Source organism: Sycon ciliatum, chromosome 1, assembly GCF_964019385.1.
Source record: "Sycon ciliatum chromosome 1, ocSycCili1.1, whole genome shotgun sequence".
Lineage (NCBI taxonomy): Eukaryota > Metazoa > Porifera > Calcarea > Leucosolenida > Sycettidae > Sycon > Sycon ciliatum.
The window spans coordinates 77,729,699-77,757,445 of NC_088643.1; the positions used below are offsets into that span (position 1 = coordinate 77,729,699).

General features: G+C 46.6%; 3 protein-coding genes across 5 annotated transcripts in view; 2 read left to right on the plus strand and 1 right to left on the minus strand.

The window, feature by feature from the left end:
• The window catches only part of LOC135805608 (chloride channel protein B-like), a 28,430-nt gene extending 23,472 nt beyond the window's left edge, over positions 1 to 4,958 (plus strand). For both annotated transcript variants that reach the window (XM_065319671.1, XM_065319672.1), the window contains 3 exons: positions 1,522 to 1,610; positions 2,804 to 2,833; positions 4,709 to 4,958. In XM_065319671.1, the coding sequence (XP_065175743.1) occupies positions 1,522 to 1,610; positions 2,804 to 2,833; positions 4,709 to 4,958 (369 nt within the window). The remainder of the gene's footprint in view (positions 1 to 1,521; positions 1,611 to 2,803; positions 2,834 to 4,708) is intronic.
• LOC135805610 (ubiquinone biosynthesis protein COQ4 homolog, mitochondrial-like) lies at positions 3,033 to 12,856 on the minus strand. Its single transcript, XM_065319673.1, has 7 exons — positions 12,516 to 12,856; positions 10,953 to 11,099; positions 7,963 to 8,059; positions 7,688 to 7,790; positions 7,136 to 7,257; positions 5,918 to 6,019; positions 3,033 to 5,289 (listed from the first exon to the last, which is right to left on the minus strand). Exons 1-7 carry the CDS (start codon positions 12,604 to 12,606, stop codon positions 5,133 to 5,135), a joined length of 819 nt encoding a protein of 272 aa, XP_065175745.1. The 5' UTR covers positions 12,607 to 12,856; the 3' UTR covers positions 3,033 to 5,132.
• Positions 12,857 to 13,113: 257 nt separating this feature from the next.
• LOC135805611 (annexin-B12-like) lies at positions 13,114 to 27,733 on the plus strand. Of its 2 annotated transcripts, XM_065319674.1 has the most exons (16): positions 13,114 to 13,545; positions 15,308 to 15,510; positions 16,068 to 16,121; positions 18,690 to 19,244; positions 19,610 to 19,703; positions 20,446 to 20,540; positions 20,887 to 21,000; positions 21,428 to 21,518; positions 22,344 to 22,423; positions 22,947 to 23,003; positions 23,197 to 23,243; positions 23,593 to 23,659; positions 24,417 to 24,492; positions 25,275 to 25,333; positions 26,598 to 26,720; positions 27,081 to 27,733. In XM_065319674.1, the coding sequence occupies exons 2-16, from the start codon at positions 15,319 to 15,321 to the stop codon at positions 27,141 to 27,143; spliced, it is 1,767 nt and encodes a 588-aa protein (XP_065175746.1). In that variant the 5' UTR covers positions 13,114 to 13,545; positions 15,308 to 15,318; the 3' UTR covers positions 27,144 to 27,733. The 2 variants fall into 2 exon arrangements, with proteins under 2 accessions (XP_065175746.1, XP_065175747.1); XM_065319675.1 differs by lacking the exon at positions 16,068 to 16,121 and having other exon boundaries at positions 13,117 to 13,545.
• The last annotated feature ends 14 nt before the right edge of the window (positions 27,734 to 27,747 follow it).

Genomic DNA, 27,747 nt, shown 5'->3' on the forward strand with positions numbered 1-27,747 from the left:
TCGTTTCGTGAAAAAGATCGATAATTACGGATGGCCCCTAATATCGAGGTACTTTTGCCATAGGAACTTAAGCCGAAGGTGCCCGGTAGGGAGACGTGCCCGTGTCTGAGGCGTCCGAATGATAGACGTCTGAGTGTGGTAAAGTGTCGCAACAAGGAAGCTGTTCTTTGCCCCTTATTGGTCATTTATATATGATTTATATTATACCCATGTACCTGGTGTTTCATGCAAGTTTCCAGCCAGACTCATAGCAAACCCACTATGCAGTCTGTCCTATCACATTTATACTTGCTACAGAAAAGGAATGAGAGCCGCTTGTTTGACTTGCAGGGTGTTAACTAGTCACCCTGAGAGATAGGTGCTGCTCACATTGGAGGGTTGTGCTATTTTTCATGTGAAGTGCTGCCAAATTGTCCGGTTCATCGGACCCTCTCTGGAAATTCACCCTCCCTTCGAAAAACCAATCCGGAAAAAACGTCCTCTTCGATTTTGACAGAAACCGCGAAGATGTTGCTGTATGTGTAACAGTAGTGGTACTATTGACTACATTCATGTGACAACACGAGGAAAATGACCTTACTCTGTTCTGTAGTCTCCTCATGCAGGCGGACACTTTCAGCAAAATGCCACTGTTACTTTGCAATGTGTGATTACTTTTGTGACAAGTTTTTTGTCAATTTGTCCCAACAATGGCAACGTTCCCATGACTGACGTGATCGGTGTGAACATGAGAGGCATGGTAGAGATAACAACCGTACTCTGAAGGCTTTTTCATCTCGTATGAGTACATTGTATGTGGAATCACTGACCGTTGAAGCAACAGCATTTGAGCAACTTCATCGCAAGGGCCAGTTCAGCACGTGTCACACTCAAGGTGCCCCGTTTTGTTCCATCTGAACAGATCCAGTTGATCTGTTTATTTCTTGCACATCCTGTGTATGAGCCACAATTAGTTGAACCCCCCCCCCGGAAGAGAAGAACTGGCACATTGGGGGCGGAAGCTGAGGAAAAACGCATCCCGATGATTTACTGAATTTAGCATTGAAGACAGTGTGTAAAGCTGAAGGTGCTGCAGGCTAGTACGGAACTGGCCTCGTCCCTCGCGGATAGCAGCTGGTGCTTGCATGACTTCCACCCTTGAGCACACGTGTCGTGCACTGACTTAACACACTGGTTTTCCAATCGCGCATATGAAACAATCATCACCGAAGCTAAAACTGTGGGCATGCTGTTTTATTTGTCTTGTCACTGGATGTCAGAGGTATTGTGACAAAGTTCCAGTCATCATAAGTGGACAATGGCAGGTTATGAAAGATATCAGTGTTCTGTTCCTTTGGTTTTCGACAGACTGCTTTGCCACTGACAGGGAATGACTGCTTCCAAGCTCTGAAAAGATATGCGCATTATTTGGTTCCATGTTGGTGATCAAACTCGGTTCGCCTTTTTCCTTGTGACGCTAATGGTTTCAAGATGTCGTTTGCTAACTAGGGGCTGCTTTCTGTTTGGATATGTTCTTTGCAGAGTCCCTACATCAACCAGTCCCAGCCAACCGTGCCCACCAGTTTCTCGCTGAAAAGGACTTACATTATTTTCCGGACACTCGGTCTGAGGTGAGTTGAATGGCTTGAATGTTTTCTAACGTCATCATGTGTGGCGGCAAGAGTCCATAAACAAAGAGTATGCAGTGCACGGCGCTCTGCCGTCATGATGTAACTAGCTTGTATCATGCCCTGCACTCATGCACGCAAACCCATAATCTCTCATACCAGCACATCCCTCTTTGCTTGATTCGTTTGAGTACGCACCCGATCTTCAAGTTCTTGGTGCATTAACTCCCTTGCTTATACCCATAGAAAAGAGATTACAGTTGCATACTCTTACTAATGGACTCGTCTATAGAGTCTTTATACTTCAACATACATGTGCATGTACAGTGCTTCTTCTCGTTGAAATCCGGTCTTGTCAGTCAGTTAGGCTGTCATCACATTATGGTACAAAGTTACGTCCACGTAAGAAGTTTTTTTGGTCGGTTGCCATGATGATCCGTGTACGGGATGAAAACGGGAGCAGAGGGAACGGGAAACGTAGACGTGGCAGGGGGGGGGGGGGGTATGGCTACTTTTTGGATGAACACGCACATCTTTTTCCGTGCGTTTGAATTTTCAGATTTCTCCAAAAACGTGACCCCGTATATGGATCAAGAACTGTGCCTGTGCGTAGTGTGATGACGGCCTTAGCATCAGTCGCCGTGTAGCCCCAAACACTGCAAACACTGGGCAGTGCATTGGTGTAGGATGTGATGTTATTCATAATGCCAGATTTCATTGGGCACAACTGTACTGTCAGTTATGTATAGTTGGCGCTACGTTGTGGGTGGAATCCAACCCGAAGTAATAGTCGCCAAAAAAATCCCGGCCAATGCTGCACATGGTGGTCGACTATAATATGATGCATTCAGCATTGGGCGGATTTTTTTGGCAAATATTGTACATGTACGTGTTCCACATCCTGGACTTGCACTACCCTGCAACAAAAATGCACAAATATCCCTCGCACGAGTCTGGACTTTAAAAAAAACTTAGTACAGAAACACAGCGCTTGTTCTGTAAAAGTTGTTTCACCCTCTTCTTTCCGCCTTCAAAGAGGTGTTTACCAGCACTACTCCCCGCCCACACACTTGATCACATTCACGCTTGTGCTTGGGCTGAGCTGCTCCTAGTCCTATTTCTGTGATCAAACATTGCAATCAAGTTGTGTATGGAGTTATAATTCAGTCTTCACTATTCTGATTTGTTTGCTGCAGACATCTACCAGTTGTTGATGTACTCAACAGGTGAGAACCTATCAAAGCTAATGACTTACCACTTTGCTGCTTTTAGGTTGACAATGTCCTATTTGTCCTTTTTGTATGGCCTCAACTATCATTCATACACGGCACAATCCATATTGAAAGTAATTGTTAGTGAATACACCTGCACAGCGTACCCAATTGACGAAATTCTTCAACTGCTTAAAGTTACTCGTACCGGTAGTTACTTTATACCGGTAATTGAAGTAAACACAAATGAATCCACCATTCACAGTTTTGATTGCAAGCACTGCCGGAGTTTTATCAGCAAGCCATAACTTTCATGGTCAAGGCTGAATAAAATTTGAACTTCACCACCACAAGAAAACAACATAATATTTTTTTTGCAAAGCCAGATTAAATCGTCTTTCCAGTGCAAGTGAGGGTAATAAAAAGTGAAGATGTCAATCAACATTCACTAGAATTGGAATCAGTTCAGTTCATATCACAGATTGGATATTAATTATAAAGACAAAAAAAACTTTTGTGAAGTAAGGGGTCGTCCGTAATTATAAAAAAAATAAAAAATCCGTCCTCGTGCAAAATTGTCTCTGACCCACCCACCCACCTCCCATTTTTTCCCATTAATTTTTTGATTTTTACCAATGCCCGGCTCGAAAATAAGAACTCCTGAGTCCTGACCCCATGTTCACTGATTGCACCTCCATGTACATGTATGTCAAGTACTAGTAGCTAAGTAAAGTGAGTAGGAGGTCTACCGACGGCCATGCACGTCCTACAACTAAAAAAGAGTCATGTACCGGTATAATCATGCTAGTGTTTGCGATCCTACACTACGTCTACAGTGCACTACATGTCAGTGCAACAAGTGTATGAAAGTCACTGACGAAAAAAAAAAAAGTACGAAAAATCAAAAAATTAAATTCCGCCTGCGCTCTTGACCACCCACCCCCTCTAGCTTTCTGCCTGAGGACGGATTTTTTAATTTTTCGAAAAATACGGACGACCCCTAAGGGAGCATCTCATAAGTTCGCATTTTTTTCTAAACGTAACGCATTTCGAAACGGGGTAGGGGGGTAGCGCCCTTTTCGAATAGAAAAATGACAGTTCGCACATTTTCTGGTTGTGTGCTGTGCACATATGGTGCATGTGCTAGACCGCTTCAGCAGGGTGTGTTCATGGTTCATGGTGTTTAGGTGTAGATCTACCTGTAGTATGTTCGCAGATCAGCTAACCCTGCACTGCATGCAATCAATCATGCAGGCTAATCAGAGGTGTCAAATGTCACACCAACATTATCAAACCGTGTACCTGGCCAGCTTTCACAGTACAGTCTTTGTGGAGAAACTCTGTTTATGTGCGTGTACATGTCATTGGTTGTACTGTACTTGTACTCAGTAGATGCGGTACTACATGTAGTACTAGTAGTAGTACCGTACTACTGTACGCCATTCACTTCCACGCTAGCAAGACATTCATGTACATGTACATGTGCATACCATGGCATGCATGGACATGTACAGTAGTATATCTACATGTACATGTACACGGAAAATGTGCGATAAGACTTTCAAATAGTGGGGGGAGGTAGGGGGGTAAAGTCTATTCGAAATGCGTTACGTTTACAAAAAAAGTGCGAACTTATGAGATGCTCCCTAAGTGGTATTTTTAGTGATGGTAACATGCTCCTGTGGATCAGCTGAAAAAAACTTTGTGTCAAGGAAAAATCCACTATTTGTGGCATATAATGCAGTTCTAATCCCTGTGAAAGAGTGTGAGAGCACTACGCATAGGATGAGCATAGTGGAACTGTCTATGTTCACAGTATCTGTTGTCCAGGACTATTGTTTTTCACTGACATGGCTGTGCTGCTTGCACTGCTCTTCTGAATGTGCGCAGAGTTGTGGGTATCATCACGCGCAAAGACTTGATGGGCTTCTCCCTGGAGGAGAAGGTGTCAATGCTGCGCAAAGCAATTATCCGAAAGGCGTCGTGCCGGCGCACAACACGTACACCAACAACGTCGACAGTGGCAGTGCACAACTCAGCCACCGCAACTACTTCATTAGGGTCAACGTCACAAGGCGCTCTTTCACGGGACAAGGAGCGCACCAATACGCTAGCAATTCCATCCACTGATTGGCAGTAATAGATTTCTTTCAGCCGTATCACACTGGGTGGTGACATTGGTGTGCGTCTCTTTGTCTCTGCTTTTATATTTTGGTTTTTCATTTTATTAATCAATGACAGCAGATCTGACTTCTCACTGCTTTTAACCATGACAAGTATTTATGAACGGCTGGAATTATAGCAGTTTGATGTATCATTGTAAATTAGGAGACTGTACACGCATTCTTGCTCTCAAACTGTCCAAAGGCTCCTCAAAGTGTCGCTCATAGTATACATTCATAAAGAACTGGGCTTCTGAACTGGCTTGAATTGCCCACGGCACACCTTTTCCAAGTAGTTGCAACTGTTCACTGCAGCAACACACATTGATAAGAAAAAAATAATAACTTTTGACGAAACTACAACAGAACTTGAATGCTCTCTGTCTCTCCCCACTCTCTCTCTCTCTCTCTGCCTCTCCCCACTCTCTCTCTCTGCCTCTCCCCATTCTCACACACACAAACACACACACACACACACACACACACACACACACACACACTCTCTCTCTCTCTCTGTCTCTCTCTCTCTCTCTCTCTCTCTCTCTCTCCCCACTCTCACACACACACACACACTCTCTCTCCGGCTTGTTGTAGACAATGCATACTGTCACTGGGTTGGAAAGTGGATTACAAATGCCAAAAATATGTATTGCTAATGAGCACATTGCAGTGCATGTACAATCAAATAGTCATGTACATGACGTTGTATGAAATGGTCAAGAACAGAATGCATGGCCGTCCATCACTGAAGGTGCACTATTCCTCCTCATCAAAATTCCAGCTACCAACCAGACATTGTCTTTATGCATGACTGTATGTCAAAGCAGATGATGCAAGGCATATTACAACTGTTACTGCAGTTCTATCAACAGTTCCCTTGGTCACCACTCTCAAGTTACATGGACAAACAGCAGCTCGGAATGCGACAAGAAATTACCTGAACGTCAACTGCAAGGGGCCGAAGAAGGAGCTGAGCATACACATTGGCAAACCAGTTTGCAACATCTCAAACCATTTGGCCACCACCTCGCCATATACACTGGACACACAGAACAGACAATCAGATAGAATACTTTAAAGGGGAAGTTAAGGCAAAAATTAAAATTTTAAAGGGGAAGTTAAGGCAAAAATTAAAATTTCACCAGTTGTAGTCTTCGGAGTGCTGAGTCGAATGGTCGTGGTCCGAGGAAGCTGAGACGCTCCCTTCCTACTTGAATCCCAATCGAACTCGCGCACTTCCACCGAAACTGGGTGACTGCGCCCTACTAGATGGGGATTTGTATGCAAAATGTCACTAAAAGCGCCATTTCGTTCTTATAAAAGCACGGATGACCGCGATTGGCCCATATGTTGTAGTCTTTTGGACGCTGAGTCGATTGGTTTTGGTCCGAAAAGGCTGCGATGCAGCGTTCCTCCTTTATTCCCAATCGAACATGGTTGAAGAAGCGGTCACGTGCTCCTGGGTGCCCAAATCACCTGGTCACCACGCCAGCAGGTGACAACTTTCACACCAAGGTTCAACTCGAGTTCAACTCGAGTGACAGGACTGCACCCAAAAAAGGTCAAACAGGCTAGTAAGTTGTACCCTGCAGGCACGGTGACCAGGTGACTGGTGTACGCAGGAGCACGTGACCGCTTCTTCAACCATGTTCGATTGGGAATAAAGGAGGAACGCCGCATCGCAGCCTTTTCGGACCAAAACCAGTCGACTCAGCGTCCAAAAGACTACAACATATGGGCCAATCGCGGTCATCCGTGCTTTTATAAGAACGAAATGGCGCTTTTAGTGACATTTTGCATACAAATCCCCATCTAGTAGGGCGCAGTCACCCAGTTTCGGTGGAAGTACGCGAGTTCGATTGGGATTCAAGTAGGAAGGGAGCGTCTCAGCTTCCTCGGACCACGACCATTCGACTCAGCACCCCGAAGACTACAACTGGTGAAATTTTAATTTTTGCCTTAACTTCCCCTTTAAATAGGCAGTGCGGTGCATGCACAAGGTGGGTGTTTGAACATAAACTGTCAAGCCACCAAAACAACCAGCAGCAACCAGCAGTGCTCCACAGCACTATGCTCCAACAGTATCAATACAGAATGCAGCAGCAGTGGTAGTGAGCTGCTCAGCTCACATTCACAGGAGAAACTCAGTGCTTACGAGGTGGGAAGGCCAGTCAACGTATGGATGAAGTCGTGCACTTCGCGGTAGCGCTGCATGACGTACGCCAGCTCTGCATCATCCACGTACTTGACGGGCGGCCGCTCATCCGGCGAGTAACCCTGACAACAAAAGACAGCGAGGCCAATTTGGCAATTTGCATCCTGATCTAATAGAAGGCGAGTAAAGGCATGATGATTCACACAAAGGGCTTGAAAGAACGGCTTCGAAGACTCCACTGTTGCTGTATTAGGGTTGAATAATGCGGTAGCTACTAGCACACGCAAAGACAAGGCACGCCTGGTGAAATGGCAGTTGATGCGTGCCTGGCCTCACACACGCTATCTGAACTGCAAAGTTTCAATTGGGCACATAACTGTTAGCTCTCTCAGAGGCTTGGAGTAAAAGAACAAAACCGAGCATGCGACACTGTACAGTCTGGTATGGGAGTATGCAGTGCAAAGAGTCTGTTTGCGCATCTTTGCAGTAAGTCCAGTTCCTTTTTGGAGGATAGAAAAAAAGGAAAAGAAAACGCAGTGATGCTAAACTAACATGAGAGTCCATGAACTGGGCATACGCGTAGCCAAATGTGTCGGGCGGTAGCTGACGAAGTCGATCCATGTCCACAGTCTTCGTGTTTACAACTGGCTTGATCCTGTGCAGTAACGATGTATGTACGGCAAAAGAGAAAAACAAGGCAAATGATCAATCCAATCATTCTATTTCTATGCTACAATCTACAATTAAGCAGTTTTTAGCGATATCCTACCACTGTAGCCCAATTCCTGGATTGGCCTTTTCAACAGCCATAACACATAGTCACGTACCGTAGTATTTCTTGTCCTACACTGTCACACCGCATACGCCTCAGCATGGCCCTCAACGCAGGTAATCCAGTGGTCTCGCCCAGTGCAGCCACCATGTCTGCAGTAGATCACATCAACAGCATCGTTACATTAGAAGAAAGTGAACTAGCGCAATGCGCCGGTCACATCAATCTCCAGACACCGAGGATCCACCATAGCATTTCACTGCACATGCACGCACTGCATATCCGTGGTGCAAGTCGGTCAAGTAGCTAGTGCACTGGTCAATAACAGGAGTTTGTGGCTTCCAGCTTTTCTCATGCCACCAACACTTACAGCTACCTCTGTATAGATATGTTTAGGGTGCAATCACACCATTTTCATTATAGGTTGCTGGTAGAGGTACTAGTTACTACTAGCTCTATTGACCTCTGCTACCTCCATACCTCCACTGTGCCAGGGGCTGCACTGCATTAGGGGCTGCACTGCATCAGAGGCTGGTAGGTGCTGCTACAGTGACGTAGCCTGGGATACATTTGAAGCGGTTCCTGGCTATATAGGCTTTACATGTTGCTATCAGTCCACAGTCCGAGCATTACACAGATTTGCATCAAAATCGGCAAAATAAGCCAGTTCCCGAGCATGTAATGAACCAGTTGGCCTACATCACTAGACTAGAGTAGTGACTAGTGTAGCGTATCCCACCGCTGGCACCAATTCTGTAACGGGCCGCAGTCTCTCTCTGAGGCAAATGCAGACGGGTCTCAGTGAACACACTGTTAATAATTATTAAACATGAACTCTGACTCTAACTCTAAACTGACATTACTGAAGGTTCTAACTGGTATCTCTAACTGGCCTTTCTAACTGTCGTTTCTAACTGAACTGTAGTTTCTAACTGGCGTATAGAGAATTGTGAACAGCAGCTTTTATAGGCAGACAGCATACGTGCTGCAACAGCAATGGTCACGGCAAAGCTCAGCAGAGAGAAGAAGAAAGGTCAAAGTAGATGTGTGGGCTACAGTCATTGCACAAGGAATGCCATTTGATTCTATGCAGAAGAAGGAGCTGAATAACAGTGTGGGCAATGGGCGTAAAAGAGGCGGTTGAAAGTGCAGCAGTATTTCTTGGTCAATATGAAACATTGAACGCAGTGAGACTAGTTACTATGCATGTCATGGATCTGCAAGCACGGTACAGAGTTGCAAGTGCGGGGTACGGGTGCGGTGTAACACGCGTGACCAATACATTGAAAGTGATTCACGCTGCAGCTGTGTGATCACCAGCGTGCCAACGCTACACCTTCCTTCTTTAAACACAATCACGTCCTCGTGATTAGAGTCCGAGTAGCAGAACACGAAGTGACGAACACTGATAGAAGATCATGGAGATGCGCAGACTAGACTGGGTGAGTAAGATTAGTTGATAGCCGGACTCCGACAATCGACTGAGATTAGAAGACACTGGAGGCATGCATGGTCGCGTCGGAATAACCTCGACGGAAGAAGATAGGCAGAATGGATGACGTGCATATACAGGTATGTATTCGTGAACAGCCTCGGTTGATATCCGGACGCAATGAGGACAACTGACATTGAAGTACTGGCTGGAGCGCAGCAGTAGAACACAGGGCTGAGAGGTGGTGCGAACATAATCATTGAACATTATAGGAGATAGCGCATCATACTGGTACAGCGTCAACCAGAATATGGCAAAATAATATCGGAAATGATAACGTTTCGAGTAGACAGAAGAAATGAACTGATAAAATCATAAAATAGCATCACTCCAGGTTCACACGCTCTCACGGGGTCAAAAGGGGAAAGAACCGTCCTCCAAATGGGACTTGAAAACCACAGCACTCTTGCTGTACCACCATGGCGTTTGAGCCATAAAAATAGTTCACAGTTCCAAACTGAACTGGACAAAGGGCACTCTAACACACATTATCCCAGGTTAGTTAGGTAGACCGTGGCTCACCATGATCGGACGCCTACCTAACTAAACTGGATTCACACACTCGCATAAAGGAAGACTGAAGAGAACAGGAAGACTGAAGGAAGACAGGAAAGAAAATGCCATATCGGGAATTAGCTTACATTGGACATGGAGCTTGATCGGGAGAGACGCTGTCCGTCATCATTTCGGGCTATGGGGAGACGTGGTGGGCGAAGGAGTAGCGGCGACTGACGCATCAGGTTGGGGCATGCTGGTACCGGTTACACTAATAAAACAATTTACCACTGCCATCACTTCTGTAGCGCCGCTGCCATCAATGCAATACAGATACTAGGTGGGTTCGAATCTAGCAATTATAAAATTGAACCACCGCTGCCACCATTTTTGTAGCGTATCCCACCGCTGGCACCAATTCTGTAACGGGCCGCAGTCTCTCTCTGAGGCAAATGCAGACGGGTCTCAGTGAACACACTGTTAATAATTATTAAACATGAACTCTGACTCTAACTCTAAACTGACATTACTGAAGGTTCTAACTGGTATCTCTAACTGGCCTTTCTAACTGTCGTTTCTAACTGAACTGTAGTTTCTAACTGGCGTATAGAGAATTGTGAACAGCAGCTTTTATAGGCAGACAGCATACGTGCTGCAACAGCAATGGTCACGGCAAAGCTCAGCAGAGAGAAGAAGAAAGGTCAAAGTAGATGTGTGGGCTACAGTCATTGCACAAGGAATGCCATTTGATTCTATGCAGAAGAAGGAGCTGAATAACAGTGTGGGCAATGGGCGTAAAAGAGGCGGTTGAAAGTGCAGCAGTATTTCTTGGTCAATATGAAACATTGAACGCAGTGAGACTAGTTACTATGCATGTCATGGATCTGCAAGCACGGTACAGAGTTGCAAGTGCGGGGTACGGGTGCGGTGTAACACGCGTGACCAATACATTGAAAGTGATTCACGCTGCAGCTGTGTGATCACCAGCGTGCCAACGCTACAACTAGCACAAGACCGACAGCAAGCTAAAGTGCAGAATATGTTTGAGTGCTGCTTACCATCTCGGGTTGGATCGTACAGTGCCATTGCAGCTGAACCAGTCGCTAACAGCGCCTTTTCTGGACATGATGTGGGTATGTGCGTGGCATACAGCAGCGGCTCCACATCGATCGTTTGCTGCTCAGCTGTGCTCTGCACTGGTGTAGCTGGAGAAGTAGAAACAAAGATTAAAAGAAAGAACAACACAATCACCTCTTGGGCTATTCTAGCAAGTACCTATCCTAAATTGCTTGCTGACTGATTAGCATCCTGGCAGCAAATGGTTTCCCCCTGCTGACCTCGTGTCAACCTCTTGTACTGCCGTTATCAGAGGAACGTGCAGTCGCCCATGCACACAATTACACACTCTCTTGGGTTACGGAAACTGTGGTAAATCGTATCCCCACCAGGCGTGTGTGCCGGTGCCCTTCGAGCGGGGGGTTCCGGGGGACCTCCCCGGGAAATATTCCCAAAAATGAAGCAAAATCCTGCATTTTGAGCGAAAAGGGGGGGGGGGGGTTCCGGGCACCCAGGAACCCATACGGGGCACGCGCCTGCCTACAACCTCACTGTTAGGCTGTGTTTACATGAGGCGGTTCAGCCCGGGTCAAGTTTCAACCCGTCATGAACACAGATTGACTGGCACGTTTACATGACGCATTGCGCTTGACCCGGGTTGAAATTTCGCCCCGGGTTGATTTCAACCCTCACCTGGGGGGGGGGGGGGGGGGGTTGAAATCGAGAAATCGTACTACTGTACTTCTGTGTGTATCACTTGGCCAGGTTAGAACAGCACTGCACAGGCGAATTTTGCGCGAAAGTATTCACGTGACTACACAGGACTCTAGAAGTGGACTTTTGGCGGCATATCAGTATTCGACCCGGGTCAACTGCCTTCATGTAAACACCCACCTATTTTGTCCATCGTACAGACGTTCAACCCGGGCTGAACTCGACCCGGGTTGAACATTCTCGTGTAAACACAGCCTTAGGCGCCAATGTGGCTCTGAGATTTACGTTGTACTAGCCATTGCTATGGAAACAAAAATGGCAGTTTGTTTGCGACCTACATGGTCCACAAATTCACCCATTATGAATATACCCATTATGAATATACCCATTATGAATTTACCGTAGTTCTAAGAGCACCGTGCTGTACTTATGGTAACTACTGTCGTGGACACTGAAATCCGATGGGATGACCGGCGTCGGCGTCCTTACTGCTTTTAGCGCTTGCATGTACTGTAGTTCTTGCATGTACTGTAGTCTGTAGTTCACGTACACACTGTAAAACTGGACCAGCAGTACTCGCGGCTGCAAGGTCTGCGCCCCGTGGCCGCTCGACTTCTCAACGGATTTCAATGACTGCAACAGTAGTTGGTAACTACTAAGTCTTGTATGCAAACTAACTATGACTGTGCAAGTACTGTTGACTATGCAGTAGACGACATATTGTATACATGCATTATCCCTCTGTCACCTCATCTCAACCTCTTGATCCAATCATTGAATAATTATGCTGCATTTTATTATGCTATCTTTTGACAAAAATTAATGCCTTTACAGAACATTTTCAAACTCACCATGGAACACCCTAGTCAGCTGAACTGGGGAACAGCGGAGTCCTGATGACACTAGTCGATTACACCTCAGCTGTGAGAGCATTGTGGCCATTCAAAATTCCAACAGCAAAACAAAGCTTACGTAGTAATTCTGGGGCAGAAACGTAGATCTACGTGTACGTTGTGCATGTAGTCTGTAGTTCTACCAGCGAACTTTGAAGTTCACTAAAAACGGCTACCAACTCAGACGGATGGACCTGAGCTCTGAAGTGATCGGGAAAGTGTTGGTACAATGAGGAAACTCATTCATTTGAGTCATTGGAAGGTGAGATTTACACTTGTGCTGATACCAGTCTGTTGTTTTTGTTTTTGTGTTTGGTCTGGTATGTATGCCGGCCAGCTAGATTTGATTTTTGAATGACTATGTAACTACCGGTACCCTAGCCCTGTACATGTACCGCCTACCGCGGTACCGGTATTACTTTTTTTGTTTCATGTATTGTTCAGCGTCATCATTCAATGCACGCGCTGCAGTGTCATGCTTCATGATGTCATCAGAATCGATGTAGCTACGTAGCTGAGTTGACTTCTCATTTTCTTTCCACAGTCCAAACTCACCCAAATACCATGAATATTTGCCAGAGCTCTTTCGATCAGCCAGACTGTTCGAAACACCGGCCGCTTGAAAAGAATCCCGTGACATCCTGCTGAAAGAACCCGAACTACTTGCTTTTCTCCTTTTGCTTGGCCTGGCTTTGGCTTTTGTCTTCACTTCAACAACGAGCCATTCCAGGGCGTCTATACTCTTTTATGAATTTTTTGAATCTTGTGTTGTACTTCATTTCCACACTCTGGTTTGTCCAAGTACTTCGAAGTGCGCCAAGCCGCAGACACCACGTGCCACGTTATTTTGTTGAATTAATTTGTTAGCACGGGCTGGACCTCGACCGTGGTTGGCCCTATTTTGAGGTAACGATCAAGGTCCACTGAACTGAGCAAGGGGCGGACAACAGCTCCTGATTTGCTGTGGATTGACGCACGTCTAAAAGAGGTACGTATTGCAGGTTTTGCATGCAGCAACACCAGATCACTAATCCTGAATATGCATTACCACAAAAGTTGCATAGCACAATTAGTACACTGTCTGTGGACAAGCCTTAGTGGCCAAGCTACGCTCCGCCCAAGCACTGCAGTACTGCCGAAGTCCTCTGTAGTGCATCTGCTGAAAATCTCTTCCAATTTGTAGTTCTGTTCATAACCATGATAACTATTAGTACAAAGTCAGATGTTGCTTATCCCTATCTTACCTGGACAGTGCCCTACCAATATGGACACTGGGGATCACCTGTGGCCCCTTCGTGCTACACTGCAGCTCTCCCTACCCGACATTTTGATAGTCCGTTGCAAGCAGAACATCACAAAAGACACCAATCTCCAATACAGGGAAACTAGCACGATGACAACAGCGGATAGAAGCACCTACTACTAGTATGTGTAGATACATAAACCTGGTATCTATGGTACTCATTATTATTATTATTATTATTATTGCAAATAACGCTGAGTAATTACACGAATGCATAAAAACCAGCATTTGCTTCCGGGAAGGATTCACAAAAATAAAATAAAAACACCACAAGCGTATCGGTAAATTAATAAAGCCGATAATCGTCGGTAGAACCTCAGGATCGCTGGTGAAATTAGCTGAAAATCCGGCGCCAATGTTCTCTTACTATTGTGGCTAATACTCTCTTTATTGTACATGACTGTACTCAATCTATCCTTATTGACTTAATATTCACACACCAAGCTACAAATTGATACGTTAAGGGTTATGCTCAAATATTGCTCATCATTAGCTAAAAGACACAAAGTGCTTTGTGAGGTGCAGCATTGTCCGCTTGAAGCACCCAGTCTTGCCCGGAGAACCCCGTGGTGCTCGGTACGGCTTCCAGCTGAATATCGTTGCCGAAGATTTGTGCGTTCCAGGTGTCAGCGAATGTCCCGACAGTGGTGATAATGTCAGCGAATGTCCCGACAGTGGTGATAATGTCAGCGAATGTCCCGACAGTGGTGATAATGGAGATCGCTGGATACGGGTACTGCTCTGCTACTCCACATGGCCACCCATAGGAAACCACGTGTGTGTGTGTGTGTGTGTGTGTGTGTGTGTATGTGTGTGTGTGTGTGTGTGTGTGTGTGTGTGTGTGTGTGTGTGCATGCCAGCTAGTTCGGTTGGTGGGTACACGCATGCCTGATTGTGTTGGGTCTGTTGCCAACGGGCTCGGCTGCTTGAAGGTGTAATGTTGTACCTGCCACCCTTGCTGGTTCCAGGGTTCATATACTTTCTATTTGAAGTATACATACCTGTTAACCATGGTCTGCTTCTGGCTAGATTAACTCTTGTGTAATCAACGGTGCTACTGAAGGTTACATCAGATCGACTCTGATTTAGCCACCCACACTAGTAGTCACTGGGGGCAGGGGTAACTGCAGTTGGATCCCGGGACGGATACCCTGATGCCGTCAATCCTTTTTCTGCACCTTGTCCTCACCCACTTACTGAGTTGTGGTGAGCCCATAAGTGGGATCATTTTCAAGTCCACCCAGAGTTTTGGGGATTTCAGGAGGTGTCGGCCGTTGGGCGGTTCAATAGCCAATTGAGTCATCTTTCCAAGATTCCTCTTGAGTCTCTCTCCCCTCTCCCGGGGAGACCCACGAGACCAGTTTTGGCAGTGAGCAACAAGTACAAGTGTGTGTGTGTGTGCACGCGTGTGCATGTATATTCATGTGTATCTCTTACCCGGACGTAGGTTACGCAAGAATGAGCTACCCAAGCTATCCCGGTGGTGCCGGCGGCTACCCAGCTCAGCCCGGCGGTGGCTATCCGCCCGCTGGTACCGGTGGCTACCCAACTCAGCAGCCACAGCCTGGCTATCCATCACAGCCCGGCTACCCAGCACCAGGTGGTGGTGCTCCAGGTGGCTATCCAGGTCAACCTGCCCCGTATCCTTCGGTAAGATGTTTTGGAAAATAATGACTGCTACACCTGTAATACATGATCATGCTATGTCCATCCGGCTTTTTTTAATTTGTTGTTGTGAATGCACTGCCGGTCCAGTGCTCTTGTTGATACATGTAGGTATGTACTTGTGCATGTGTATACGTGTGTGTGTGTGGGGGGGGGGGGGGGGGGGGTGGGTGGGTGTGGGGGGTGTAAGCGCATGCACGCATGTGGGTGTGGGTGCACATCCAGTGCATTTGCAGGTTTGCGTGCTTCTCTTGCAACGGGCGTATACATGGTACATGGTGCGTGCGTGCGTGGACGTGCATACATGTGTGGTCCTTGGTACTTGTGCCAGCTCATGTGTTATGTTCTGTGGTAGATGACATGTGTTGCGTTCTCTGGTACATGAATGAGTGTTATGTACATGCCATTGTACTGTTCTTATGATTGTATTGTACAAGTATTCAATAGTGGTGAGTGTAACTGTTGCGCAATGTTTCTACATGATTGTTTCATCTTTGCAGACTGTTGCTATGCTATTGTTTTCATACCCACCACTATTCTAGCAATACACTAACCCTAATCCCTGCTACCCTGGAGCTAACGTACCACCGTATCCAGTAAGACCATGAACAGGGTACTGTCGCCTTTGATCTTGTCTGTTTCCTTTGTACACCGTACATTGTATGGATGTGGTATTTGCAGGCGTGTGTGTGTGTGTTTGGAAAGGGGGGGGGGGGGGTATGTGCACGTGTGTGTGTGTGTGTATGTGCATGGCGTGTGTGTGTGTGTGTGTGTATGTGCATGGCGTGTGTGTGTGTGTGTGTGTGTGTGTGTGTGTGTGTGTGTGTGTGTGTGTGTGTGTGTGTGTGCATGTGTGTGGGGGTGGGGGTGGGTGTCAGAAGCAGTGACAGGTGTACTGTACACACTGTTTGTCTGTGTAAACTGATGCCGTTCTTCTACTTGTGTGGAAGCCTCGGTTGTCAATGTTGAGGAAATAGAGAAGGGTTACAGTCGACTCCTTGTGACCTTGATATCACGAACGCCATTGTGCAGGAGAATTAGTTCTTTATAACAGAAAAGCGCTCACAGCAACACGTCATGACAGATGATTATGTGGCCCATGACTGCATGAGTGCACTTGGTGTTCATGCAGGCCTACAGGATATGGTTCGTTATAAACGAAAACTGTTCGCTATAAAGGGTCGATTTTGTATGTGTTCAGATAGGGATATGGATAATGGTTTGCTATATCAAGAAATTCACTCTATGCAAGTTTGATATAAGTGCGAGTGTACTTTTCACCAGAATGCAGAGCTTCACACAAAGCTCAAGCGCCGATACGTAGCCTGTGAATTCTGCCAATCCAGTTTGCATTTATGTTCAGCAACCAATCATCAGCCAACAGTGAAGGAGATTGAAAGCAGCGCAGGTATATACATGACATGTATTGAAGTATGCAATGGAGCTAAGCAGAGGAGTGGGAGGGGTCGATCCAGTGCTAATTTGAAACATGTGGCTAGTGCTATAGTTCATGACTCAACACCTCAGTGTGCTGGGTGCATAGGGTAAATATTTTTACAAGTAGAGGTAAATTAATAATTATGAACGCGGCAATCAAGTTGTCATTAAATGCATCATGCGTAATGTACATTACGTGTAAAATAAATTACTAAAAATAAAATAAGTTGGCCGGATTCGCGGCCACATCACCACGTATTGAGGAACACATCAAGCAAAGGCGTTCCTATTGGCGGGCTACCACTTCGCTCATATATCCTCAGTGTCGAATGCAGACGTCACAAGTGAGTAAGGGGAGAGGGGATACGTCTCAAACAAGGGGGCGTGTAATAGTCCTATAACCCCGTAAATCGCATCCTTGTTACCCTCACTCCCAGCTAGTGAGTACCCAGTTCACCGTGGGCATCGGCACAGTCTGTTGCATGTAAAGTGGTACTCGCCCGCGTCACCGCGATCGAGAGAGCACAAAACACACTCCCTGTTACCAGCGCAGGTTTTGAACTTGGAACCTCATGATTCGCAGACAAACCTACAAGCCAATCGGCTATTCGCGTTGGTACAACTTGCATATTAGGCATTGCTGCGCTTATATTTTGTGTGCATGTGCTTGTAATAGGCGGCTGTAAAGCAACTTGAGTAGGCCAGTGTGTGTGTGTGTGTGTGTGTGTGTGTGTGTGTGTGTGTGTGTGTGTGTGTGTGTGTGTGTGTGTGTGTATGTGTGTATGTGTGTGTGTGTGTGTGCGCGCGCTTCAAATACAGTAAAATCTGTAACTAAAGACCACCGTGACTAGCGACCAGCCTGGCACTACAGACCACTTCGCCAGGCACCGACGGCCTCACATTCATATATGGTTGTGCCGTGCAAACCTCTAACTAAGGACCACCTGCCACTAAAGACCGCTTTCTCTGGTCCCAATGGGTGGTTGTTAGTTACAGGTTTTACTGTACAAGTATATATTGTAGGGTGTGGAATGTATGTATGACAGGAACGACAAGATGCAGACAAGAGAAACATACAGATATTCAGGCATACAAACTTCATATGCCAGTTTCACTACAAGAAGCTGTAGGAGCAGTTTTTTTTACACATCATCTTTGAAGTAGCAAGAAAGCCAATGAAAAATCTTTCTCTCTCTCTCTCTCTCTCTCTCTCTCTCTCTCTCTCTCAATCTAAATCTGCGGACAGCATGCTGTTTCGTTCTTTGTGAACTCATCAGCGCAGCACAGAGAAAATGAGGCTGAACCTGATAGCAATGAAAATATAATTTCCAAATCCAGATTTAATCCAGGCCCGAACGTACCTTGCCAAAGTGCTCAAACTGACAAATCAGTGACCTCTGCGTAATGCAAACAGCAAAGGCACTACCTCAATCTCTCGATCTTTCGATCTCTCTCTCTCTCGAAAATTGCCATCTTCCCTTTCTTGCATCTCTCTTGGCTCAACATTGAATGTACCCTGTCACAGTCTTCACACCCTACCCACAGACCATCATAATAATTATTGCAACTTGCAAGAATGAGATATTATCACATTCTTGCAAGTTGCGATACATGTTCGTATGGATGAATCTTCCCCGACCATCAGCATGTACATTATACCTGAACTCGGTTTCACTAGTTTTTAACAGTCCTCTTCTTGTCCTTTGTTTGTGTGTTTCACCTGACAGTCTGCTCCACCTGCGGCCCATGCCGCTCCGATTGGATTTGCAGGTGCTGCAGCTGCAGTAACTGCTTTCCGTGCACCACCGGCAGGAGGTTCAGCCCCGTACCCCGGTCAGCCGGCAGCAGGCGGATACCCGCCATCAGGTTCAGCGCCGTACCCTGGTGGCCCTGGCGGTGCACCAATGCCCTCTGCTGGAGGTGCTCCGTATCCGGGCGCTCCTCCTCCCGCCGCCGCCCCATACCCTGGAGGTGCCCCACCACCACATGGAGGGGCAGCACCAGCGCCCTACCCATCTGGACCAGGTGGTCCACCAGCAGCCCATGCCCCGTATCCGGGCGCCGGACCCCCTGCGGGCAGTGCCCCGTATCCGGGTGCACCCGCCCCAGCTTCCAGCCCATACCCATCTAGCGGTGGCCCGCCCCAGCCTGGAAGTGGCGGCGCACCGCCATACGGTGCACCTGTAGCACAACCTGCAGCTGTTCCCTCAGCTCAGCCTCCCACTGCTGCCATGGCTGGAATGAGTGTAGGGCGTCCAGCTGCTCCTGCAGCTCAGCCTCAGGTAAGAATAGACATGGTATAACTCAATTCATGTTGGAATTCACGTTTGTGAGGCGCTGTGTGTGGTACTGTGCACTCATGGGCTTGACAGCACATCAGAATAAACCCAACGACTTTTGTATTCCTCACTAGTTTGAGGGAAAGACACAAACGGGAAAAGTCTGAAGAAGAAAACACTTTTGTATTTTTAAGTTTTAACCATGGGTTGACCATTTCCCATGGTGAATTGTTGAATTGCTGCTGTTGATTACAGTCTGACATCATGATTGGACTGTGATTGGTTTGTGCGGTGATAGTGTTGCCAATGGTGTAGTAACTCGTAACTGTCCAACTTGCCATCCCATTGTTACCGCTATCTCTGTCAAGGCTGGTCCCCGACGGCGGCCATCTGTCAAGGCTGCATCGAATTTCAGCAAAGAAGAGGATGCGCAGACTCTCCGCAAGGCAATGAAGGGATTTGGTAAGGCTGGTGCGCTGCAGTCATTCAATGTGTTCTTTTCTAAACTCGACGGGCCTGATTTGGTGCTTGGTGTGCATGTGAGGAATACATACGTACCCCCGCCCGAATGGCAATCCCTTGGCAAGACAGGACATGTGAATTCCCTTGACTTTTTTTGGCTAGAAATCCTTGACGAATTTGCTGAAGTACTCAGCAGATCCGACGAACAGATTGTGGTCCACCGCGAACTTCACAGAATAAATTGTGCCTCAGCAGCTTCGTTTTTCGTGCACAAGTGTGGTCTTCTTGTGGCCTGGGAAATTCCAGGCTGGATGGCCACATCACACAGTGCCTTTGAGTGCTTGTTAGTATCCATGTACCACTTGATTTCATGAAAGCCACCTCCAGAAATGTTCACATTGATTGGCACACAAGGTAGAAGACGACGTTTGGTCCATTTCTGCTCTCCTTCATGTGCAACTTCGTCTATCAGAACTTTTGCGTCAAATCTCTGATCTTCGATAGCGTGTTCGCTTCTGGAAGTTTGCTTGAAACCCCGCTAGGTCTGGATCGATAAAATTATATTGAGATTAGTTGATTTCCCGGAATTTCCCTTGTAAACCAAGGAGGGGGGGGGGGAGGGGGGGAGAAGAACGTGGCTGTTGCACATTGACAAGATGCATTCTGATTAATAATACTCTCTCTCTCTCTCTCTCTCTCTCTCTCTCTCTCTCTCTCTCTCTTTCTCTCTGTCTGCCTATAGGTTGCGATGAGAAGGCTATTATCATGACACTGAGCCGGCGGTCGGTGGCTCAGCGAGTTGAGATTCGCAATCACTTCAAAACCATGTTTGGCAAGGTGAGCATAGCCTGCTGGTTTCTTGTCTGTATGCACTATGCAGACTTGGGGTGTGCAGACTCCACTGCGTGTAGTGTCTATCACTGTACTGTTTCCTCTCTTTTCTTAGCCAATTGCCACAAGGACTGTTTTTGTTGTTGTTGCTTTGCTGCTTCTGCTGTTTTTTTCTTTTCAATTCCCCATCAACACTACCTCCTGTCTTGTTATCAATGCAACAGTCTTCACAGAATTTTTGACCAAGACACACGTGATCAGCTTCCATTGTTACCGTTGTAGTTGTTATTGTACATGTATGCCGGGCAGCAGAGTCTGTACGTTTGTGTTTGTTTGGATGGTAATTATCCAGGACCTCATGAAGGAGATTGAGAGTGAGTTGCACGGTCACTTGGAGGCGGCTGTTCTGGCGTTGCTGCGCGATCCCACCGAGTATGACTGCTTCTCTCTCTACTATGCTATGAAGGTAGGTGGTGCCAACTCACTGTCCAGTCTGAATCTGAGTGTTGGAACTGCACACTATATTGCTTGATACCACACTGTGGAAAGTTCTCTTTCTCTACTTCCTAGTCTGCTATTAGCTGTCTTAGCCTAAGCAGTGGCTGCTCTCCTGATTCCTGATTTCTCCATTGTGCCAAATGTGCGTTAAAACTAAAATCATAATGATTTCTGTGTGCGTGCATGCGTATACATGGTACATGATGTGTGGGTGTGTATGTGTATCTCTATCTTTCTCTCTCTCTCTCTCTCTCTCTCTCTCTCTCTCTCTCTCTCTCTCTCTCTTTCTCTCTCCCCCCCCCCCCCCCCCCCTCTCTCTCTCTCTCCCTCTCTTCCCCCCCCCCCTCTCTCTCTCTCTCTCTTTCTTTCTCTTTCGCTTTTTCTGGTGTTTTTAGGGCGCCGGTACGAATGAGGGTGTGCTCATTGAAATCCTTTGCTCAAGAAGTAACGCACAAAAGGAAGCAATAAAGGCCCAGTACAAAAAGAGTAAGGAGGATTTAGTTTATGTGTTTGTGTGCCAGATGATCACCACCGGTTTTGCACATGTATGCTAGTAGTAGTAGTACACTCGGACGTCTCTTATCCAGGCACCTTGGGACCGGGCACTGCCCGTATCTCAGGATAACTCATCTACCATGTATGATATCATTTTTTGAAGAAGTTTATTTGGCACGTATTGCACATGTTGAGGATACAAAAGGAACCCATTGATAAAAATGTGGGGATTACATAGGTTGGCAGTGAAACATAAGCACTTCCACATACGGAAAAAAGTTCAAAAAACCCAAATTCGAAGCATTTGTGCTATAGGAACTCAAGCTGAAGGTGCCCGGTAGAGAGACGTGCCCGTATCTGAGGCGTCCGGATAAGAGGCGTTTTAGTGTAGTACATTGCACCAGTATTGTGTTTGCATGTGCTTTGCAGTTTGCACAGAGAACTGATGAGAAACACTGCGTGAGGACTTATAGTACCTTCAGAAGAAAACCAACCTGCGATGCTGCCAACTTGGGGGGGGGGGGGGGGGTGGCTTCAAGCACTGATTCCACGGGTGCTGTAGGGGGGGGGGGGGTCTGTCCCCCCCCCCCAGTAAACGGACGTGAAATGTAAAATTCAGTGCGGAGATGTATGCATACAGGCTGGGGAACGTGTAACAATGTCCAAGATGTGAGAAAGAACATTCGTAAAGAAAAGTGTCAAGAAAACTACCCATTTCTCCAAATACAGACTGGTGTTCTTCCTCATTTGGATTGTAGTGGACAGGCCTATCTATTGCAATGTGTTGCTCTGTACCTGCTGTATGTTTGTTTCTAGTGTATTCCAAGGACTTGGAGAAGGCAATCAAGTCGGAAACTTCTGGCCATTTCGAACGCTTACTTGTATCGTTGTTATCGGTGAGTTTCGTTCTGGTGTACAATTTCTTATTGGCACTTCACCCTCTTGTTTTCTGTGTAGAGCGCGCGCTTCTCATGAGAGCTACATGTACATATTGTGCAACTGCCTGTACCTTCGCTTAACTCTTATCAAGCTAGCTGATTCGATTGTCAGATAGTCATACCACTGGCAACACATGTCTAAGCAGGGCCCTGTTGGCGGAGTTAACTAGTCCAATGACTATTCTTTGAGACTATAGATGCTGATCACGGGTACCATTGTGTGTGTCTGTGTCTGTGTACGTGTCTGAGTGTGTCTGTGTGTGTGTACGTGTGTGTCTGTGTGTGTGTGTGTGTGTGTGTGTGTCTGTGTGTGTTTGTGTGTGTATATGTGTGTGTGTGTATTTGTGTGTGTCTGAGTGTGTGTGTGTGTGTGTGTGTGTGTGTGTGTGTCTGAGTGTGTGTGTGTGTGTGTGTGTGTGTGTGTGTGTGTGTGTGTGTGTGTGTGTGTGTGTGTGTGTACCTGTGTTATGTGTATGTGCAGGCTACACGCGACGAAAGTGGAACAACCGATCTGGCAAAGGCCAAGGCCGACGCACAGGTTAGATAATCTTGCCCGTGTGTACATCTCTGCGCTTGTACATACGTCGTATTGGAGACTTTTCACCATGCCGTACTGTGTGCCTTGTAGTACAGTGGAGTCTTGTTTTGTGACATTGTGCTCTGCTAGCATGGTTAGCTGAACATACATGTACAGTTGTGTTGATGTTTGCATGTGTCCTGCGTTCACACAGACTCTGTACAAGGCTGGTGAAGCGCGATGGGGAACGGACGAGTCAACGTACGTTAATTTTCAACTTACATACTCATTTGTCCACCTACAGTGTACAATGTAGATCCGTGTAGAGAGATACATTGTATCTCTCTACACGGATCTGTGTGTGAATAATCAGAAACTTGTAGTTTGAAGAGGTGGTTTTCTCGGTTTGTCCTCTGCCTATTCTGTGTTGTGTTTTGCGGGGTATTTTATCTGGTGCACAGTTCAGGTCTTCTTGTCTTTAGGGTTATGGTAAGCCGCGGGTGCTTTTGTCTTGTGGGGTTGTCAACTTGTCATGCATACTGCATGTGCCGAGTGTTGTGTTGATTCACTCTTCTCAACCTGAATGTCTATTGCATGGTGTTGCGTACAGCTTCAACTATATCTTTGCCAGTCGCAGCTTTGCTCAGCTGAGATTGGTCTTTGAGGAGTACAGCAAGGTGAGCCATGGTCCGAAGGCTTTAACAACAGCTGCATGCTTTCATCGCACAAACTTACTTTAGAAGAGCTTACTAAGTGCATGTGTACAGCGAATACCTTGCCCACGCTGAAGACTGCACCCGAACAGACTGTCATGTCAAGCCATATTGACATGCATGCAGTCGGCTTTGGACGCATTCCAGAGTGGAAGGTGCTGGTTTGGAAATTAGACCTGATAAAGGCCGTAATGAGATTTGGGGTGCAATGACTATGCAGGTTATGTATTGTACATGGAATTCCTAGCGATGTACATGTACAGTCATGTACTGTAAAACCTCTCTTATCCAGACCTCCCTCAACCGGGTAGTATCCCCTGCGGGCAGGAGGGTTATGCAGTCTTGAAAAATGTCTTCCTTTCTCGTGGCAGTCAGCCGATCTACTTCAGCATATAACAGATCACCGCTAAGCTCAGCTCTTACTGCGTATGCTTGTGGATGGTGTCAATCTGGTTGCAGTGGGCCCAACTGAAGAGAATGACTTTTCATATCCATTATGGATGGAGTGCATTTCTGAGATACGTGTTCTTATTCGCGAGGTTGACGCGTGCAGTCAAAATAGTGGTGACTAGGTCTGAAGATTGTGTCGTTATTCACGAGTTGTTGTTATACCCGAGGTCATTATTCACAATGTTGACAGTATGTGGTTGGGTGCTTCCTCTGTGCCTGAATTAGCAGTGTGCTTGATTCTGGCTGTCTACGCTCTGCTGGTCACATGCAGGTGTGCAAGTATGACATAGAGAAGTCCATTCAGCGGGAGATGTCCGGTGACCTAAAGGATGGCATGATGGCTATAGGTATGTTTGGTGGCTCAGCTTGTTCTTACTGTTGCCAGCTTGCTACTACACAGCCATATGACTGTATTGTGTGTGTATGGGGGGGGGTGAGTACTAGTATGTGTGTGTGGGTGGGGGGGGGGGGGGGGTGAGTACTAGTATGTGTGTGTATGGGGGGGGGGGGGGGGGAGTACTAGTATGTGTGTGTGTGGGGGGGGGAGGGGGGTGAGTACTAGTATGTGTGTGTATGGGGGGGGGGGGGGGGAGTACTAGTATGTGTGTGTGGGGGGGGGGGGGGGGGGGGGTGAAACTGACAGCTGCACTGACGTACAAGACATTTGCCAGGCAATTCATTATTCATTATTGGAAACTGGGACAGCTTCACCATGTCAAACGCTGTGAAAATAGCTATTTTCCTTCCAACATAAAGACGTAATTTGCAGAATTCATTCACGGAACAACAAGGGCAATCAAGGCATGTTAGTCGCTACTTAATTCTTTCACACACACACACACACACACATAGACACACACATGCACTCACGTATACATGCATGCACACACACACCACACAAACGCACACATTCACTCACACACACACACACACACACACACACACACACACACACACACACACACAATGTCCAGTAGAATAAAATTCGTCTCTATTCGAGATTCTTGCTCTAAGCGATCATCAGGAGACTGGAGTGCTGATCTTCTCTCAATGAACACTCTGACCTGACTTCAAGGATTATCCTGTAGATTTCATTCCCAAATCGCTTGTGTTTATTTATGTGTATCAGTGCAAATTGTCCGAGACACACCTGGCTTCTTCGCCCAACGTCTGTACAAGTCCATGAAGGTAGGTGTTGCTTGTGTACGACTGGGGATGTTCTTTATCATGACCGATTCTTGTTGCATGTTCTACCGAAGACTGTAGATGTCTGAACACCTTGATCATTTCCTCAGGGAATTCCCCTGTGATGTCACTGTTACTACTTCACACTGGTAGTACCATAAAGTACCGTTGATCCGCCCCCTCTCTAATTCCCGTCCCCTGTCGATTTTCTACCTGTGAAGCAACTTTGGCGTATACAACGAAATACGATGTTGAACGGACACATGCACTGCTGTACACAATACGTGTCAATCCAGGATGAAAATGTGCACAATTCAGCACATCGAGTCTGATTTTTTTACGTTGTTGTACATCGTACTGCACTTGACAGCCTTGATCTAATCCCCGCCCCCTGCCCAAAACCCAGCTGGGAAGCGACGTGGCATTGGGGGCGGATCAACGGTATTTTACGGTAGTAAGAACTGTTACGTGTTCATGTACATGAACGTTGTCGCTGTGATGTGGTGTGTGCCATCAAACTGCACACCACCTTATTTTCTGGAGTATAAGCCGCATCCAGATTTTCTTGTCACAAAATACAGACATCTACACTATACCACCACCGGTTTAGGAGCTGCATCTCCGCCTTGATCCTTGAAGGGTGGTGGCGTTCCTATGGATGCGGAAAACTCGATCTCTAGCCGAGTCTCATGCGAACCGTGAATCTTTTTTGACCATCGTACTTGTAGTATAATCCGCACTGACTTTTTTTGGGGGGGGGGGGGATAACAAGTGTTGAAAGTGCGCCTTATACTCTGTGCAATACGGTATGTATGGTGGTACCTGCCGACTTACTATGTGCGGGCTGTAATAATGTACGATGTCATGTACTCTGTATACCGTAGAATCCCGCGGATAAGCCCATGCTCGCGCATAAGCCCAGGCCAAGTTCGAACATCACGAACCTTCTTTGTACAAGCCCATGGGCCTAGGTCGCACCATGTCAGTTTTTTGTTTTTTTGTACATTTCAACACAATCATCTGTTGTTTTTGTTTGCACAGTTGTTTTCAGCAATGTACTTCTCACTTCCTTTGTACTTTTCAATAGCACAACTTTGGTGTCGGCGTATCAGCCCACGGAAATGTCCTTGTGAAACAGATAAGCCCATGAGCTTATCCGCGGGATTCTCCGGTATATGTTGTGTGACTTGTGTATGTGTATGGCTGGTGTCTGTAATACTGTGCATATGCATGTACTCTGTCTATTTGCTATTTCCGTGCATGAAAGGGTCTGGGAACGGATGATACGACGTTGGTACGCGTGATTGTGACACGCTGCGAGGTGGACATGGAGGACATCAAGGTGCGCTTCCAACAAGAGTACAAGAAGTCACTGCGCAGCTTCATCGAGGTATGTATGTGCCACTGTGTATCAATTCATTGAATAGACCCAGCGCTTAACGGCATTGTGACATCATCCATGCACATTGAACTAAATGTACGCTTTCGTCCAGAACAGTTCCAGTGAGCACCTCCATACATGTGCGTGCACTATGTACTTGGTCCTGCATGGCCGGTTTGTACACATTTCATCATTGTGCATCCGGTCTCTGAATTGAACGTCTAAAATTGATAAGCACCCTACGTGTAGGCCTTCCGTACTCTTTTTCCGGTGTGTTCATGTCGAGTGCACCATCTTATACTCTTGATGCGCAGTCTAGTTCCATCTTGGTTTTTCTCTTTCCACCTTTTTTCTCTCTTTTTTCTGCAGGGTGACACAAGCGGTAACTACCGCCGTATTCTGCTAACACTGATAAACGATGGAGGCTATTAAATTACCTACCACAGTGTGTAGTCTCCTGGCCAACCCTGTTGCTACCTTGCTGGTTAAGAATCTTCTCTGCCCTCGCTATGCCTGTGTGTGTGCTTGCATGTTTGTTTGTGGCCGAGTGTTGATTGCTTGTAAGTGTGTGTGTGTTTGTGTGTGTTTGTGTGTGTTGTGCATCACGCTCTGTGTCATGCTTGCATGCTCTCTGCACATTCGTGTGCTGCCGCTACCTGTGTCTGTTGTGCTGCAAATAGTGTCTTGACTGGCACTGTTGTTGTAGCCAGCCTCTGCTCCCTGCCTGGGTTGTTCGATACTTTACCCTGATTTTTACACTCTGCATGCTATGTTTTATTTGTTGTAGGGGTATGAGCTGCACGTGATTGCATACGTGATCAATTGAAAGCTTTTACTAGTATTTCTCAGTTATTTTGCCTGCCACAGGCTGGGTTTATGCAGTGCGTGGACAGAGGAATGCGTGGAATAGAAAGAGAATCCACTGAACCTTTGTTCTACACCTGCAATATTATTACTTCGAGTATAGTTTCACTTCACAGTATTTTCCCATCTGTCTTACCTGCAATGAGATGCAAGGTTAACATCTGGGCTTGGT

Bases quoted from the DNA above. Each gene is read 5' to 3' on its own strand.
- LOC135805610 (XM_065319673.1), bottom strand. From the start codon at position 12,606: ATGGCCACAATGCTCTCACAGCTGAGGTGTAATCGACTAGTGTCATCA. The intron at 7,258-7,687 runs GTTAGTTTAGCA...TTTTGTTGTCAG, and splicing joins CCCAGTTCATGGACTCTCAT to GGTTACTCGCCGGATGAGCG. The intron at 6,020-7,135 runs GTAAGCACTGAG...CTGTGTGTCCAG, and splicing joins TTGACTGGCCTTCCCACCTC to TGTATATGGCGAGGTGGTGG.
- LOC135805611 (XM_065319674.1), top strand. From the start codon at position 15,319: ATGAGCTACCCAAGCTATCCCGGTGGTGCCGGCGGCTACCCAGCTCAG. The intron at 23,244-23,592 runs GTACGTTAATTT...TGTTGCGTACAG, and splicing joins TGGGGAACGGACGAGTCAAC to CTTCAACTATATCTTTGCCA. The intron at 23,660-24,416 runs GTGAGCCATGGT...GGTCACATGCAG, and splicing joins TCTTTGAGGAGTACAGCAAG to GTGTGCAAGTATGACATAGA.